The following is a 15,276-nucleotide window of genomic DNA, read 5'->3' as shown; positions in this document are numbered from 1 at the left end:
AGGGAGATATGTGAACAATTTGAGATCACGCATCGGAATTCTACCCCTTATCGGCCCAAAGCTAATGGTGCTGTTGAAGCAGCAAACAAGAACATCAAGAAGATTCTTATAAAGATGATTCAAAATTCGAGACAATGGCATGAAAAGTTGTCGTTTGCATTGTTGGGATATCACACAACTATGCGCACATCAGTCGGAGCAACACCCTATCTATTGGTTTATGACAGTGAAGCCGTAATACCTGCATAGGTTAAATTCCATCTCTCCGAATCATTGTTGAGGCTGAAGTTGAGGATAGTGAGTGGGTCAAGACCCGTCTAGAACAGTTAACCTTGATTGACGAAAAGCGAATGGCTGTAGTTTGCCACGGGCAGTTGTATCAACAAAGAATGGGTCGTGCCTACAACAAGAAAGTGTGTCCTAGGAACTTTGATGTGGGGAAACTCGTTTTGAGATGTATTCTCCCTCAATATAAGGAAGCAAAAGAAAAGTTCGCCCCAAACTGGAAAGGTTCGTACATTATAAGAAAATTGTTGTCGAAAGGGGCATTGTACTTGGGAGACATTGAAGGAAATGATCCTGAAACAACTGTAAATGCAGACATGGTCAAAAGGTATTACGTTTAACCCTTTTGCAGTACAATATTATCCAATTGGAATGACGAAGGCTTTCATTCTCGCTACCCCAAACACTCCAATCCTTTGCTAACCCTTCGAGCCAGTTAACCTTCTTTGATTACCCTCTTTGGAACCTGAAAACATTTGTAAAAAAATCATCAAAAATCAAAATCAAAAACAAAGTTTCCCTGAACTACGTTCGACTTGATTCCAAAAGGATACATAGGCAGCCTTTCTCTGGGGTTCAGTCACACCAAAACAAAAATTCAAATTCCCCCAAAAGTAAAACCAGGGCAGATATTATAATGGTTCGGCGACGATCTCGCTGGAATGGTTCCAAAGTTGTAATTCAGTCCAAATCTTACCCAAACCCTATTCAAGTCCTTCTAATTAATCAGTGAGAATGTTCAAGGATCGGAGAATGCAACTACTTGGATCCGATGCAATCAAAATGAGAGAAATAAAATGAGAGAGTCATGTTGGTGAAAACCTACACGGGCACCGTAAGACGATGGTGAGCAGAGAAACTAAAAAATGAGAGAGTCTTGTTAGTGAAAACTCGCAAAGAGCACTATAAGGCGATGATAAGAAGAGAAATAAGAGAGGTCAATTGGCGAAAACGCAAAGGGCGCCACTGATAGAAAAGAAGGAATTCCCTACAACCATCGGCATTGATAAAGTCCTGGCAAGGTTTCTCAGTTTTAAGACACGAGTTATGTTGGGTTTATGAGAGATTAGATGGTTGCGCAGATCGGGTATCCAGTCCAAGAAGCATGTCATGTCTATTGAAGTTTGCATGCACTCCAGATAAGTCCTTCTTTCTTCCCCGAAAAGGACACTTCTTGTTAAATTTATTATCCTGTCCTTTGTTTACTCTTCTTTGAGTCCCTTTCGGTCTAATCCTTCTCTAAGACTAATACAAATAAAAGATGGCAAGATTGGTTTTAAAGGGTTCTGCTTAACAAAAGGTAAACTCAAGGAAAATCACCCAGCCTGAGCAGGTGCATCAAGTCGATCTCGACTGGTCATGATGGCCGATGCTTCAAAGTCAAACTATTGAAAAGGAAAGAAATCCAAGGTCAAATGCCCATAAAGGCAAAATAAGATGAAAAGGACAAAGCCCAACACGGGCTAACCATAGTGTGAAATTTTGGAAGAGAGATTAATTTCCAGAAATCCAATGAGCAATAGAGATTTTCATCAAAAGAGTTGGGCCGAGATCAAGTGATCAAAACAATCAAGGCCACTAAACCAACCACCGTTTCACACTAACAATTGTTCATTGTTTGAAAACATGAAACATGTGCAATCCAAAGCAACCTTGCAAGAAGCAGGTGCAACTAAAGAGAAACTGTGCAAGGGCTAGAAACAACTTTACAGCAACAATCCATAAAGGGAAGTCCCCTCCAAAATTCTTTCCCACATTTACTCGTTCTATGAAATAAAAAAATGAAAAAAAAGGTAAGAAAAAAAAATTCAAAAACATGATAGCCTAGGGTCTCCACTCCCTAGTTGAATTTATTTTAGATATAGGGTCTCCACTCCCTAATCGCTTTTCCAACATAGGGTCTCCACTCCCTAGTTGATTTTATTTTAGACATAGGGTATCCACTCCCTAGTCGCTTTTCCAACATAGTGTCTCCACTCCCTAGTTGAAGTTATTTTAGACATAGGGTCTCCACTCCCTAGTCGCTTTTCCAGCATAGGGTCTCCACTCCCTAATTGAACTTATTTTAGGTATAGGGTCTCCACTCCCTAGTCTGCTTTTCAAACAAAAGGTCTCCACTCCCTAGTTGATTTTATTTTAGACATAGGGTCTCCACTCCCTAGTCGCTTTTCTAACATAGGGTCTCCACTCCCTAGTTGAATTTATTTTAGACATTGGGTCTCCACTGCCTAGTCAGCTTTTCCAATGTAGGGTCTCCACTCCATAATTGATTTTATTTAAGGCATATGGTCTCCACTCCCAAGTGTGGTTTTCCAATATAGGGTCTTCACTCCCTAGTTGAAGTTATTTTACACATAGGGTCTCCACTCCCTAGTCTGCTTTTTCAACATAGGGTCTCCACTCCCTTGTTGATTTTATTTTAGGCATAGGGTCTCAACTCCTAGGCTGCTTTTCTAACATAGGGTCTCCACTCCCTAGTTGATTTTAGTTTAGATATAGGGTCTCTACTCCATAGTCTCTTTTCAACATAAGGTCTCCACTCCCTAGTTGATTTCATTATAGATATAGGGCTCCACTCCCTAATCTATTTTTCCAAGGATATACAATCCTGATTTTATGGCTATCAATAAAGAAATAGCTTAGATTTTTTTAAGAATAACTCACAAAGTTTTCCTAGTGAAAATTGGGGCAGAAAATTTCGTTTGTTTGTTTGCTTTGGTGACTGAATAGGTCTTTTACTGTGAGGCGCAAGGTTCAGATGACCAAAAGAAGAAGTCTCAATCCAAATAATAGAAAATAAGGAACAAGAAAAGAAGTTGAACTCCAAATATAGAAATGGGAAAAGATACAGACTACCTAAGATATGATTGAATCACAAGTTTTGCATGTCCCGCCTTGATCTGAGATGCTGAAGAAGAATGAACCAGCGGTTGTAGCTAACAAACATCAAGGTTCAAATCAGAGTCTGCAGGAAGAGCTGACCAAGACTCATGATCAAGCTTTTGAAGGTTTATAGATAAAAATCTTATAACTTGTAGTTGATAGGCTTAGCTAGTTTAGCTTTTCATCTTTCATCTTGGTGTAATAGGGAGCTCAGCAAGCAGAAACAGTAGCAACAACAGTGAAATCATAGTTTACCGGTAGTCCCAGCTACCAAAACTTCCAGAACTACACCGACCTGATTCCTTTATAGCCAAGGATATGTAGGCAACCTCTGAAGCAAGGTTCGGTCGGACTTTTTCAAAAGATGCTTCTCATGGAGTTTTAAACTGGCAAAAATCGCTCGTAATTGCTCATTTTATCTTTGCCCGAAAACCCTTCGTGTTCTCGAGCAAAGAGGGGCAGTTATGAGCATGTGATTTTTGCCCTATATAAATTACTCCTATAAAATCCAAGAAAATAGATTTTTTTAATTATTTGCCATTTTATGTGAATTTTGTAGGATTTTTATTAATTGTTTGCATTTTTTTGCACATTTAATCTTTTACTAAAATCATGAAAAAATGCCAAAAATACCATGCATTGCATTTAGGTTTTGTTTTATATTTTTATGATTAATTAGTAAATTATTTGTTTTATTCAAAACTGAAAATCACCAAAAATAGCTCATTTTACATTTTACCTTTCTAATTTTAAATTATTTATTTTTCATTTTTAATTTAGGATTAAGTAATTTTTATAATATTTGTAATTAGGTAATTAGTTTACTTTTACATATTATATTAATTTAGACTTTTTAATTTACGATTTTTAATTAAAAAAAAGAAGCAAAAAGAAACGAAAAGGAAAATAAGGAGGTAAATTGAAAAGGGGTTTTAATTTCTGATTTGGGCTGTTTGAAGCCAAAACCAGCCCAAAATTACCCTAAACCCATCCAAGAAGTCACCCAAACCCAAGCCCAATTTCGCCTACCCGGTCCAGGCTTGCCCCATCCCCAAACGACACTGTTTTGCCCTGATCTCATCACGACCGTTGGATTATTATGATCCAACGGCCCGGAACTGGTCACTCGTTTATCATAAAACTGTCCGAACACCGTACCCCCCATTCCAATTCCCTCCATTCATCTCTAATACCCCTAACCCTGAAACCCTAGCCGCCCTCAGCTCCTCACCATCTCCGCCTTGGTCTGCCGGCCGGAAATCGCCTCACGATGGTGGGACACCTCCAAACCTCCTCAAATTCACACCCCATAACCCTTATGTCCTCCCAAACACCATCCTACTAACCATTTCCCCCAAATCTTCACCCATTGGCTCGAATCTTAGATCTAAAATCGGAATTCCCAAAACACTAAGTGTTCCAAATGGCCCCAAATTCACACCCCATAACCCTGACACCTCTCTGAACCCTAAACCATCATTAGCCCCCTTCTAATCAATCCCAGCCTCACCAAATTTTAGATCCAAGATTCCAGGAAAGGCTCTAATTCGACCAGGTGCAATTTTTTGCAAGTATTCTGTTCGTCTTGGGTCGAGGCTCATGTAAATTAATTTGTTTTGATAAGAGCAATCGTTTTGCATTAGCCTCGACCTATTTCGAAGTTACCACTGATGCATGGCCAGGTCACACCCCTCTTTGTTCACAGTACTTTTTCTCCCTCTTTTCTCGTTCTTGTTTTGCTCTTTGCCTCTGTGTCTGATCTTTTCTTTTAGTTGTGTGAGTTAATTTCGGATTATCTGCTTGTTTAAATGTGTTGTGAGTATGTAATTGGTCATATTAATTGTATTGGCTATGTTGCTTAAGTTTATTTGAGCACTTTATTTTATTTGGAGTTAGGCCGAATTATTTGCCTGAAACAATTTAGCTTCATTAGCTGCATGATTAGATTTCATCCCTAGGAATTTAGTTTGCCAAGTTTTAGTATTTTTTTTAGTTTATGATAACCTTTTTTGTGTTGTTTCCTTTTTTCTTTCATTATTTTTCTTGCAAGTTTATTCTCAGTATTTAGTTAATTAGTATAGGATTAGTGGTTAATTAATTACTTATCTCAGCTAATTCCGGATTGGTTTAGTCTCAACTTGATTCATCACAGTCCTAGTTAAAATGGTTTAATTCTGATTTATGACTAGTTGTTTGAATTTGAGTCCACATATATGGATTGCCTACATTTTTGATTAGCTGAGTTTAAATTTGGGTTTGAACCTCTGAAAAGCCATTTAAACCTTAGTTTAATTTCAGAAATTGAAATGCAATACCCTTAAGCAATTTAATCACCTGGCTAAAAGCCTAATATGGTTGTAATTGGTTTAAAATCAGAACCTAGGGTTAAGTTTGAAATAGGCAGTAATTCAAGAGGTAAAAATGAACTTTCACATAGGCTAAAATCAGAAGGTTCTAGTGTTTAGGACATATGTCCCTATCCTTAGCAAGAATACTAGTATTGGATAAGAAAAAAGGACAGACAACTCTGTATGAAAATTGTTGTACTATTCTACAGTTTCAAAACTAGGTCAGAATATTCCTTTTTGATGCCTTTTTGTGCATTCTATAAAAGGAAACATTCCCTCATTCATTCACACACACAATTCAGCCTTATTCTCTGCCTAAAAGTTCTGAAATATTTTCAGCATCATTTCATTGCATAAAAGCTCCCTTTTCACTGAAAAAATTTAGATTTTAGAAATTTTATAAAAACTTTAAAAACTTCTCATTTCTGATTCTTTACAAGTTGAAAACATGATTTGAAATAGAGGATTTTTTTGGGGTTTTAGCTGGAATTCTGGTTTGAAAAGCTGATTGGGTTTGTTTCAAATTCTGGGACCTATTCGATTTGCTATAGCTGTGTTGGTTTACTGCTGTTGTTTCCTTGCTTCTGAAGTTTTTTCAGCCATTTTCCTTTCATCTTCTACTTGTTATATTTTTGTTGCTGTCCAAGGTACACATTTCTTCCATGTTTAAGTGATTGTAGATGAAGTATAAAGATGAATACAAATGGCTCTTTCCTGTCAATGGTGTATATCTGTGTCTTCTTGCTATGATTTATATGTTGAAGTTGCAATAGTACTGAAGCTTTTTCTTTAAAAATGTATGAGTCTTTGTCCATTTGGTTTTATGTTATGAGAATTTGTTTCCTTGTATTACTTTAGCATTGATCATTTGATTATTTCAGCTGGTATGCATTTCTCTTTTGTTGCATTGGTCAGGTAGATCCCCATATTTGAAATTTGGTTTGTTCATTGAGTCTAACCCTTACATGGTTAGATTCGTGGATTAAACTTCCCCCTCCCCTCCCTTTTGGGTTCGTTCTGGTATTGTTCTAAGGCAGCATATCATGTCTTTGGGCTTTAAGCCCTTGTTGGTTCGTGAGTTTGACCCTTAACATGGTCAAACCCACAAATCACACTATTTTTTTTGCCTTGTTTGTTTGAGCTTTGGTTTGATAATGTAGTAGGCTTGTGTATCTAAGGACATTTTTATGAGTCTGGCCTTTTTACATGGTCAAATCCATGAAGGTCTAGGTTGAAATAAAGCTTGATGAACAGTGGGAAGTTTCAGCGGTGGAATTAAAATGCTAGCCTGCAAGAAACAACTCCATAGCTGATTTTTCTTACAGGTTAAAATTGTCCTTTCTTTGAAAGATCTTGTAATAGTTGGACTCCAAAATTAGGAAGGAATTTGTTTTTGCCTTAACCTTTTCTAGGTATATAATTGTATTCAGGAAAGTTATATAAATTTATGAACTTTCAGCAGAAGAAACATACTGCTATGTTGATTCTTAAATTCAGTTTTTTTTGTTTAGCTCATGTATAGGGTTGTGGCAGTTGAACCTTTTGTAATGACCATTATTATTGTATGGTGTAATGGTTTAGCATGAATTGGGCCAGACTTGCAGTGAGATCCAATAATGGACTCATTTAAACAAGTCTGGGCCCAGGCAAACAGGCCTGGGCGTTGAACCTTGTAGAGTAACTACAATTATGAATTTTCCTTTAAAAAGTTATAGTAGAAAACATGTTATAATATCCTGCTTAGTTACGCGTTTCTTTGTTAACTAATATCGTTGTCAATCCCTATTGATTTACTTAACAAGTAATTGGTATAATCATGCATGAATAGGTAGATTTGGTTAATTAAAAGGTTGGATAGGCCCAGCCAGAAAAAACGTAATAACTGGGCCCGCCTGAAGCCCAATGTGGGCAAAACTTGATTAAAGTGCCAACAAGGGTAATAGCCTTCGAATTCATTCTCTGCTAGGCCAAACTTTGAGCCCAATATCAGCTTTTCAAAACTGAAAGTTTTTTTTTCGGTTTGATCCAGCGATGAGCGCCCAAAACTAAGTCTTTTTTTTATAATTAATCTAAGCCCAACCTTCCCATATTTAAGTTAAGAGATTTCTTAGTGTGAACTTCAAAATTAGGATCCTTAGTCTTAACAAAATAAAATACACCCCTTTTGTTAAAAAAAAAAAAGTTGAGGTGCGCCATACCAAACAAAAATCCATAAGCTATGGCCCTCACATTAGTATTAGCTTAGTTGTTAAATAATCCTAAACACTCGTAGTTTGCTTTAGGCTCGATTTAGACTATTATTATAATTATTTATACGTTCGCGTAACATAAATTTAATTCTAAAAAATAACTCGAGGGATGCGTTCGCGTAACTTCAACCAAATTTTTCTTAATAAAATAAATAAAGTGTTATTAATTGTGGACACGTTCGCGTGACATGATTTTCGACGCGCCAAAAGAAAAGAGTATACGTACGCATAACTCAATTCTTTAATTACGAATAAATCAAGTGATTAAAAACGGTTAAAAGGTAAATGCACATAGGTCCTAAAATAAGTAATTAGACAACTTAAGCCAAGTAATAATCACTAAGCGACCGTGCTAGAACCACGGAACCCGGGAATGCCTAACACCTTCTCCCGGGTTAACAGAATTCCTTATCTAGAATTTCTGGTTCGCAGACTTTAAAAAATAAAATTCTCCTCGATTTTGGATTTTAAAATAAACCGGTGACTTGGGACACCAAATAAACTATTCCAAGTGGTCACTCTGATAAATTAAATATTCTCATTTCGAATAATGTCACTTTAATTGGAAAAAATCCCATATACCCCCTCGGGTGTGTAAAAAGGAGGTGTGACAATGAGCTCCGTAAGAATAAAACTAATAGGTAGACAACAGTACCACGAGCTTGATAGACAAACAGGGAAGTATTCAATCCCTGAAGGTGAGAATCTAATGACAATAACAAATTAATGTAGCTGTATATACCAAGCTTGAGGAGCATATTTCAATCCATAAAGAGACTTTTGCAAATGACATACATGAGTTGGATATGAAGGATGAACAAACCCAATGAGTTGTGACATGAATAACTGCTCTTGAAGCTACCTATTCAGAAAGGCATTATGCACTTCAAGTTGCATGATAGACCAACCATCGGATGCAATAATGAATAGAACTTGTATGGTATAGGGTTTAACTACTGGACTGAAAGTCTTAATCATAACCTTCAAGTTAATGAAATCCCTTCGCTACCAGCGTGCTTTATAGAGAGCTATATTTCGCAAGGAGTCCCTTTTAATATGAAACACCCATTTATTTACAAGAACATATTCATTGAGGAATTATTATGAACCAAAGTTCAGGTCCCATTTCGTAGACATATATGCTTGACAGAAATTTAACTGCTAAAATTATTTTCATTCCTGTAAGTTGGGAAAGGTCTTTATTTGGTCGGACCAGGCTTAATACAGATGGTAGCGAACATGATAATGAATCGATTGGTGTTGGATGTATTCTAAGAGACTATTGAGGCAATATGATTATGGCCTTTCACAAAGTGTAGGGCATGATACTACTAATATGGCAGAAGCTAAGTTTGCTTTAGTTAGGACTCAAATTTGGTTATTGAATGTTAACCAATAATTTAAAACCACCCTGGCACACCAACAGTGTCATCATGGAGGCACAACAACTCATATAAACTTACAGTATTATTATTAGGCATTGCTTTAAGAAATCTAATAATGTAGCAGACATACTCGCTTGATGGAGCCATGAGATACATGATATTATGATCTTTAATGACATTAATCTCCCTAAGTAGGTTTACAGATATTACAAACTTGACAGGATACAATTGCCTAATCTAAGACAAAAAATTGTCAAGAACCATTTTGATAGCTCTAGTCTGCTCTTTGCTACAAACTAACTTGTTTTAGTTGTATGCTTTTTTTCCCCAATGAGGAGAAACTGGTTTTTTCTTTTTGGACATATAAGCACATTTAATAGATCTATGCTCTTTTTTGGATCTATTTGTACCAGATATGTCTTAGTAGTAGATTTCCAATTATGTAATTTATAGGGAGGTTTTGGTTTTATGGCCCCCTCCTATTGTACCTTTCATTGATTTTATAATAAACAAGGTATGGGTCCATGCCAATACTCCCCATCACCACGGGAAGAGAAAGCCTGAGTCAATGGATTTATTAAAAAAAAAGATATTGTTGATAGAGTTTGGTTCAAACACAGATACTAGAATAATGTACTTATAAAAATACTCATTAAGAATAAAATCGTAAATTAAAGTTAGACATCCTAATTTAAAATGTATTATTCTTTTTTGATGGAATATTAGAATAGATAAAGGCCCAACTTAGTTTTGTTTTCTTTATTATGTACATGCCCATACTATAAGGCCTAATTATTTATTTTGTTGTAGTAATATGTGCAGGCCCATACTATAAATAGTTAGTTCAATGTAATTAGTGGACGGATTAATCCTTACAAAAGAAAATGAAAAATATCCTTCTCTATGTCGTCTCTTTCTCTCGAACATTCTAGGTCTCAGCTTGCTAAATTTCGTCTGATTTCTTCCATTTCCTTTGATCTTAACATGGTATCAGAGCAAACCTGGTTAATTTCGGGAGAAAAAATATTTCTTTGTTCGATTTCTAATCTAGAACAATTTTTTTTGCACCGCCGATTTCTGATAATTTTGGTGATTTTTTATTCGTCGGAGTTGCGATTTTCAGTATTGATGTCGATTTCGTCTTCAATTGTGTTGTTGATGCAATGTTCGTTTGAAATTTCAAGATTCGCGACATTAACGCAATTTTAGGTTTTCTCGCACAATTGGTGACATTTCTTCTCTAATTTTTGCGTATTTTGATAGATATTTTGTGTGGTGCTGTTTTCCTTATGATATTTTCATAATCATGGATATTGATTCTCAAATACCTATTGTACCTAAACTTCCGAACAAAAATTTAAACCCTAACCTCGATCCTTTTCATCCCATATATCTTCACCCTTTTAATATTCCGAGTATAGTGTTAGTCTCTATTCCTTTTGCTAGGATAGGGTATGGAAAGTGGAAAGAGAATATGATTATCTCACTTTCAGCTAAAAACTAACTCCAAGTTATTGATGATTCTCTACCCAAACCCGCACCTACCTCAACACTCTATCCTCATTGGGAGAGATGCAATAACATGGTTAAAGCTTGGATTATGAATGCATTATCTAAGGACATATCCAAAACTATATTTTATTACAAAACTGCTAAGGAGTCTTAGGATAATCTAGAGGAGAGGTATGGTGTTGCAAATACATCTTTATACTATAGTATTCAAAGAGCCATAGCATCCACTACTTATGGATCTTCTGATATAGCTATGTATTTTACAAAGTTGAAGGGTTATTGGGATGAAATTGGTAACTTTACTTTTGGTAGGCCTTGCACTTGTGGTGCCTTGCCTGAGTTTATTGAGGGACAAAAACTTGTTCAATTTTTATCGGGGTTGAATGATACATATGGTACTGTGCGGAGCGACATTTTGATGATGAGTCCGGTAACATCAGTTGCAAAGGCATACTCTATTCTGATCAGAGATGAAAAGCAGAGAGAGATCAAATCTGATTCCCCTATGTTCTCTTCTGATTCAGCCTCATTCCTAGCCAATTCTCCTGCTCCTCTGATTTGTCTCTCTCAAGTTAATAACTCCAAAAATTATCCTCAAAGGGTGAACTTTGATCCTAAGAAATCTATAATATTCTAGAAATACTGTAAGAAGTCTGGGCACACAGTAGCCAAGTGTTACAAGCTTCATGGATTCCCCTCAGATTTTAAGTTCACTAAGAATAAAAGAGTTGCAGCTTCTGTACATATGGATTTTACTCCTGAGACTCCTCCTCTTTCTGATCCTCAACAAGTTGTTGATGCTCCGCATGATTTCTCGAAGGAGCAATATGCTCATATTTTATCACCTTTTAGTAGGCCCAACTCTCATCCTCTGTTCCAACATCATCATCATCATCTACTGCTTATGCCAATTTTGACGGTTTGGTAAACAATACTATCTTTAATTTTGATGGTTCATTTGCATCTAGCGCTTATAAAATAGATTCAATATCTTAGATTTTGGATTCCGGGCCACTAATCACATGACCCCTCACAAGCACCTACTTCATAATATACAACCTTTAGTCACACCTTTTCTTGTTACATTACCAAATGGATACAAAGTTAAAGTTACCTCTATAGGCTGCCTATTATTGTCTTCTGCTATCACCCTGAATAATGTACTTTTGGTACCTTCTCTTCAATTCAATTTAATCTATACATCAACTTCTCACTCAACTCAGTTGCTATGCTATTCTCACTACTATTTCCTTGTTCCTACAGGGCCCTTTTCTGAAGAGGCCATTGGAAATTGGTAGAGCTAAGAATGGCCTATACATTCTGTATATGGGTTTCAGAAAATCTAATTTTGTTTCTATTCATTATTCTGATGTAAAATCTAGTGATTGTTCTTTTCATTCTGTCATTAGTCCTGTTCCCTCTTCCCCTGTTATTGATAGTTCAGTGCTTCCTACTTCTTGTACTTCTACTTTCATTAATAAAAATGATATTTTGTGGCATCAAAGAATGAAACATATTCCTTTTGGTAAAATGATATCTATCCCACATCTGTCTTGTAAATTTTACTCTAAACAATCTTTTGTTTGTCCAATATGCCCCATAGCAAGACAACAAAGGAATTCATTTCCGGCTAGTATTACTCATTCTTCAAGGCCTTTTGAACTTGTTCATATTGATCTTTAGGGACCCTATCATACTGCCACCTACAATGGTTTCAAATATTTGTTGACCATTGTATATGACTATAGTAGGGTCACCTGGACACATCTTCTTTAGGCAATGCTTTTTCCATCATTAAAGCATTTATATCCATGGTTTCCACCCATTACAATAGTAGCGTTCAGACCATTAGAACAGATAATGCCTTTGAACTAGGATCTTGTTCCTCCTATGCTGATTTTCTTAGTTCATTGGCTATCTCTCATCAGACCACTTACTCTCATACTCGAAAACAAAATGGGTTAGTGGATAGAAAACATAAACATCTATTAGAAACTGCTAGAGCCCTCTTGTTTCAGTCCAAATTGCCTACTAAGTATTGGGGTGAATGTATTCTCACAATTACACATCTGGTTAATAGATTCCCTTCTACTGTTATTTCAAACAAAACCCCTTATGAGGTATTGAATGGTCAACCACCCTCTTATGATCATTTAATATCTTTTGGATGTTTAGCCTATGCTTCTGTCCCTATATCTCATAGAGACAAACTCCAATCCAGAGTTATAACTTGTATTTTCTTGAGGTATCCCTTTGGAAAGAAAGGGTATAAACTCCCTCACTTACACAACAAATCTATTCTATATTCTAGAGATTTCTCTTTTGTTGAACACATTTTTCCTTGTACATCTTCTCCTTCTACTTTTTTTTCCTTCTTCTTCACATACAAGTTTTTCTTATTCTGATCTCTCTACTCCCCCTTATTCTCCTCATTCTCCTCATGCACCAACTTCATTACCCTCTAGTTCTTCTGTTACACCTTCTCCTCCTCTACTTAGAAGGTCATCTAGACCACATAACCCTCAAGTTCATCTTCAAGACTATGTTTGTAACTCTGTTCCTCAATCTTCAGCTCTTCTTGTCATGCATGAAACTCAACATTATCAGCAAGCTGTCTCCAATCCTGCTTGGCAGAAATCTATGCTAAAAGAGTTTCAAGCTCTTGAGGCTAATCAGACTTGGGACATTGTCCCTCTTCCTCTTGGCAAAAAAGCCATTCCATGTAAATGGGTATATAAGATCAAACAGAGGTCAGATGGGACCATTGAGAGATACAAAGCAAGACTTGTTGTTAGGGTGACAGTCAACAGGCTGGGATTGACTACGGTGAGACATTTCCCCAGTTGTCAAATTCACAGCTATCAAATGTGTCCTTGCTGTTGCAGCCAAGAAGTCTTGGACTTTTTACCAACTTGATGTCAACAATGCATTTCTGCATGGGGACCTTTCTGAAGAAGTGTACATGAAGGTTCCCCTTGGATTGTCGGTCTCTAGTTCTTCGCCTGATGGTTCTCCTCTTGTCTGTAGACTTAGAAAGTCTCTTTATGATCTCAAACAAGCATCATGACATTGGTTTTCCAAGCTCTCTAATGCTCTTATATCCTAAGGAACCAGTATAGTCTTAATGGTTACTCCCTTTTCATCAAAATTTCTGCCACTTCTACTGTTATCCTTGCAGTATATATGGATGATATATTGTTAGCTGGTGATGACATTATGGAGAGATGGGGTCTTTGAAATCCTTTCTGGATGTTCAATTAAACATCAAAGATAATGGTAATGTTCTCTGGAAGCTCAATTTTCTGGATCCTTTCTGGGGCTTGAAGTTTCTAGTGTTGCTAAAGGCTATCTTGTCAATCAACATAAGTTTACCAAAGACCTTTTGGATGAATTCAATTATTCTGACTGCACTTTGTGGCTCCTTTAGATCTGAATAGTAAGCTTACTCCTACTTCTGGGGAACTGCTTCCTGACCCTTCTCTTTTCAGACGACTGGTTAGGAAACTCAACTTTCTCCAGCACACCAGACCTGACTTGTCATTTTTAGTGCAATATCTTAGTCTGTTTTTGAATGCCCCCAGGTATCCTCACATGCAAACGGCTTTGCATGTTCTTAGATAACTACTTAATGATCCTGCAAAAGGAATCTTGTTCAACGGTTCTATTAATTTCTCTCTAAAAGCTTATTCTAATTCAGATTGGGCACCTGCTATTCTTCAATAAAATCTGTTACTAGCTTTTTTGTTACATTGGGTGATAGTCCTGTTTGTTGGAAATCTAAAAAGCAGCCTACTGTGTCCCTGTCTTCTGTAGAAGCTGAGTATAGGGCTTTGAGGAAGACTGTTGCTGAATTGACTTGGCTTGTTCGACTCTTGGGTGATCTTGGTATCCCGGTGTCTTAGCCTGTCCCTATTTACTGTGATAACAAAGCTGCCCTAAGTATTTTCAAGAATCCTGTGTAGCATGAAAGGACCAAGCATATGGAGCTTGATTGCCATTTTGTTAGGGAGAAGCTTGGAGATGGTCTGGTTGCTCTTCATTACATCCCCACTGCTTCTCAACTAGCAGATATCTTCACAAAATCCTTATCTGGTGTTCAACACAACAATTTTCTATGCAAGCTGGGGGTTCTTTTACCCCACAACTTGAGGGGGGTGTTAGAATAGATGAAGGCCCAACTTAGTTTTGTTTTCTTTCTCATGTAAAGGCTAATACTATAAGGCCCAATTATTTATTTTGTTTTAGTAATATGTACAGGCCCATATATAAATAGTTAGTTTATTGTAATTAGAGGATGCTTTGATGCTTACAGAAGAAAATCAAAAATATCTTTCTCTATGTCGTCTCTTTCTCTCGAACATTCGAGGTTTCAGCTTGCTAAATTTCGTCTAATTTCTTCTATTTCCTTTGATCTTAACATGGAATTGGTAATTAAGAAAGTAATGTCAAATAAACTATAATCAAGGGAGCCTATACATTCTAATGATTTGCAAATCGCACCGAGTGCCATGACTTCACGAGTGTTATTGCTTCATGGAAACAAGAGTGTTATCCACAAACTACCACCAATTCTCCACCTGAACCACCAGATTTGAGCACCATAATCCTTCAAGA

The 15,276-nt window shown here is 36.7% G+C and overlaps 1 protein-coding gene across 1 annotated transcript; it reads left to right on the top strand.

The window, feature by feature from the left end:
- Positions 1–350: 350 nt before the first annotated feature.
- On the top strand, positions 351–12,345 carry LOC138871247 (uncharacterized). Its single transcript, XM_070149119.1, has 4 exons — positions 351–613; positions 10,867–11,233; positions 11,300–11,581; positions 11,926–12,345. Exons 1-4 carry the CDS (start codon positions 351–353, stop codon positions 12,343–12,345), a joined length of 1,332 nt encoding a protein of 443 aa, XP_070005220.1.
- Positions 12,346–15,276: the final 2,931 nt, after the last annotated feature.

This window comes from Nicotiana sylvestris, chromosome 6 (genome assembly GCF_000393655.2).
Source record: "Nicotiana sylvestris chromosome 6, ASM39365v2, whole genome shotgun sequence".
Lineage (NCBI taxonomy): Eukaryota > Viridiplantae > Streptophyta > Magnoliopsida > Solanales > Solanaceae > Nicotiana > Nicotiana sylvestris.
This window is presented reverse-complemented; position numbering and strand designations above follow the sequence as displayed.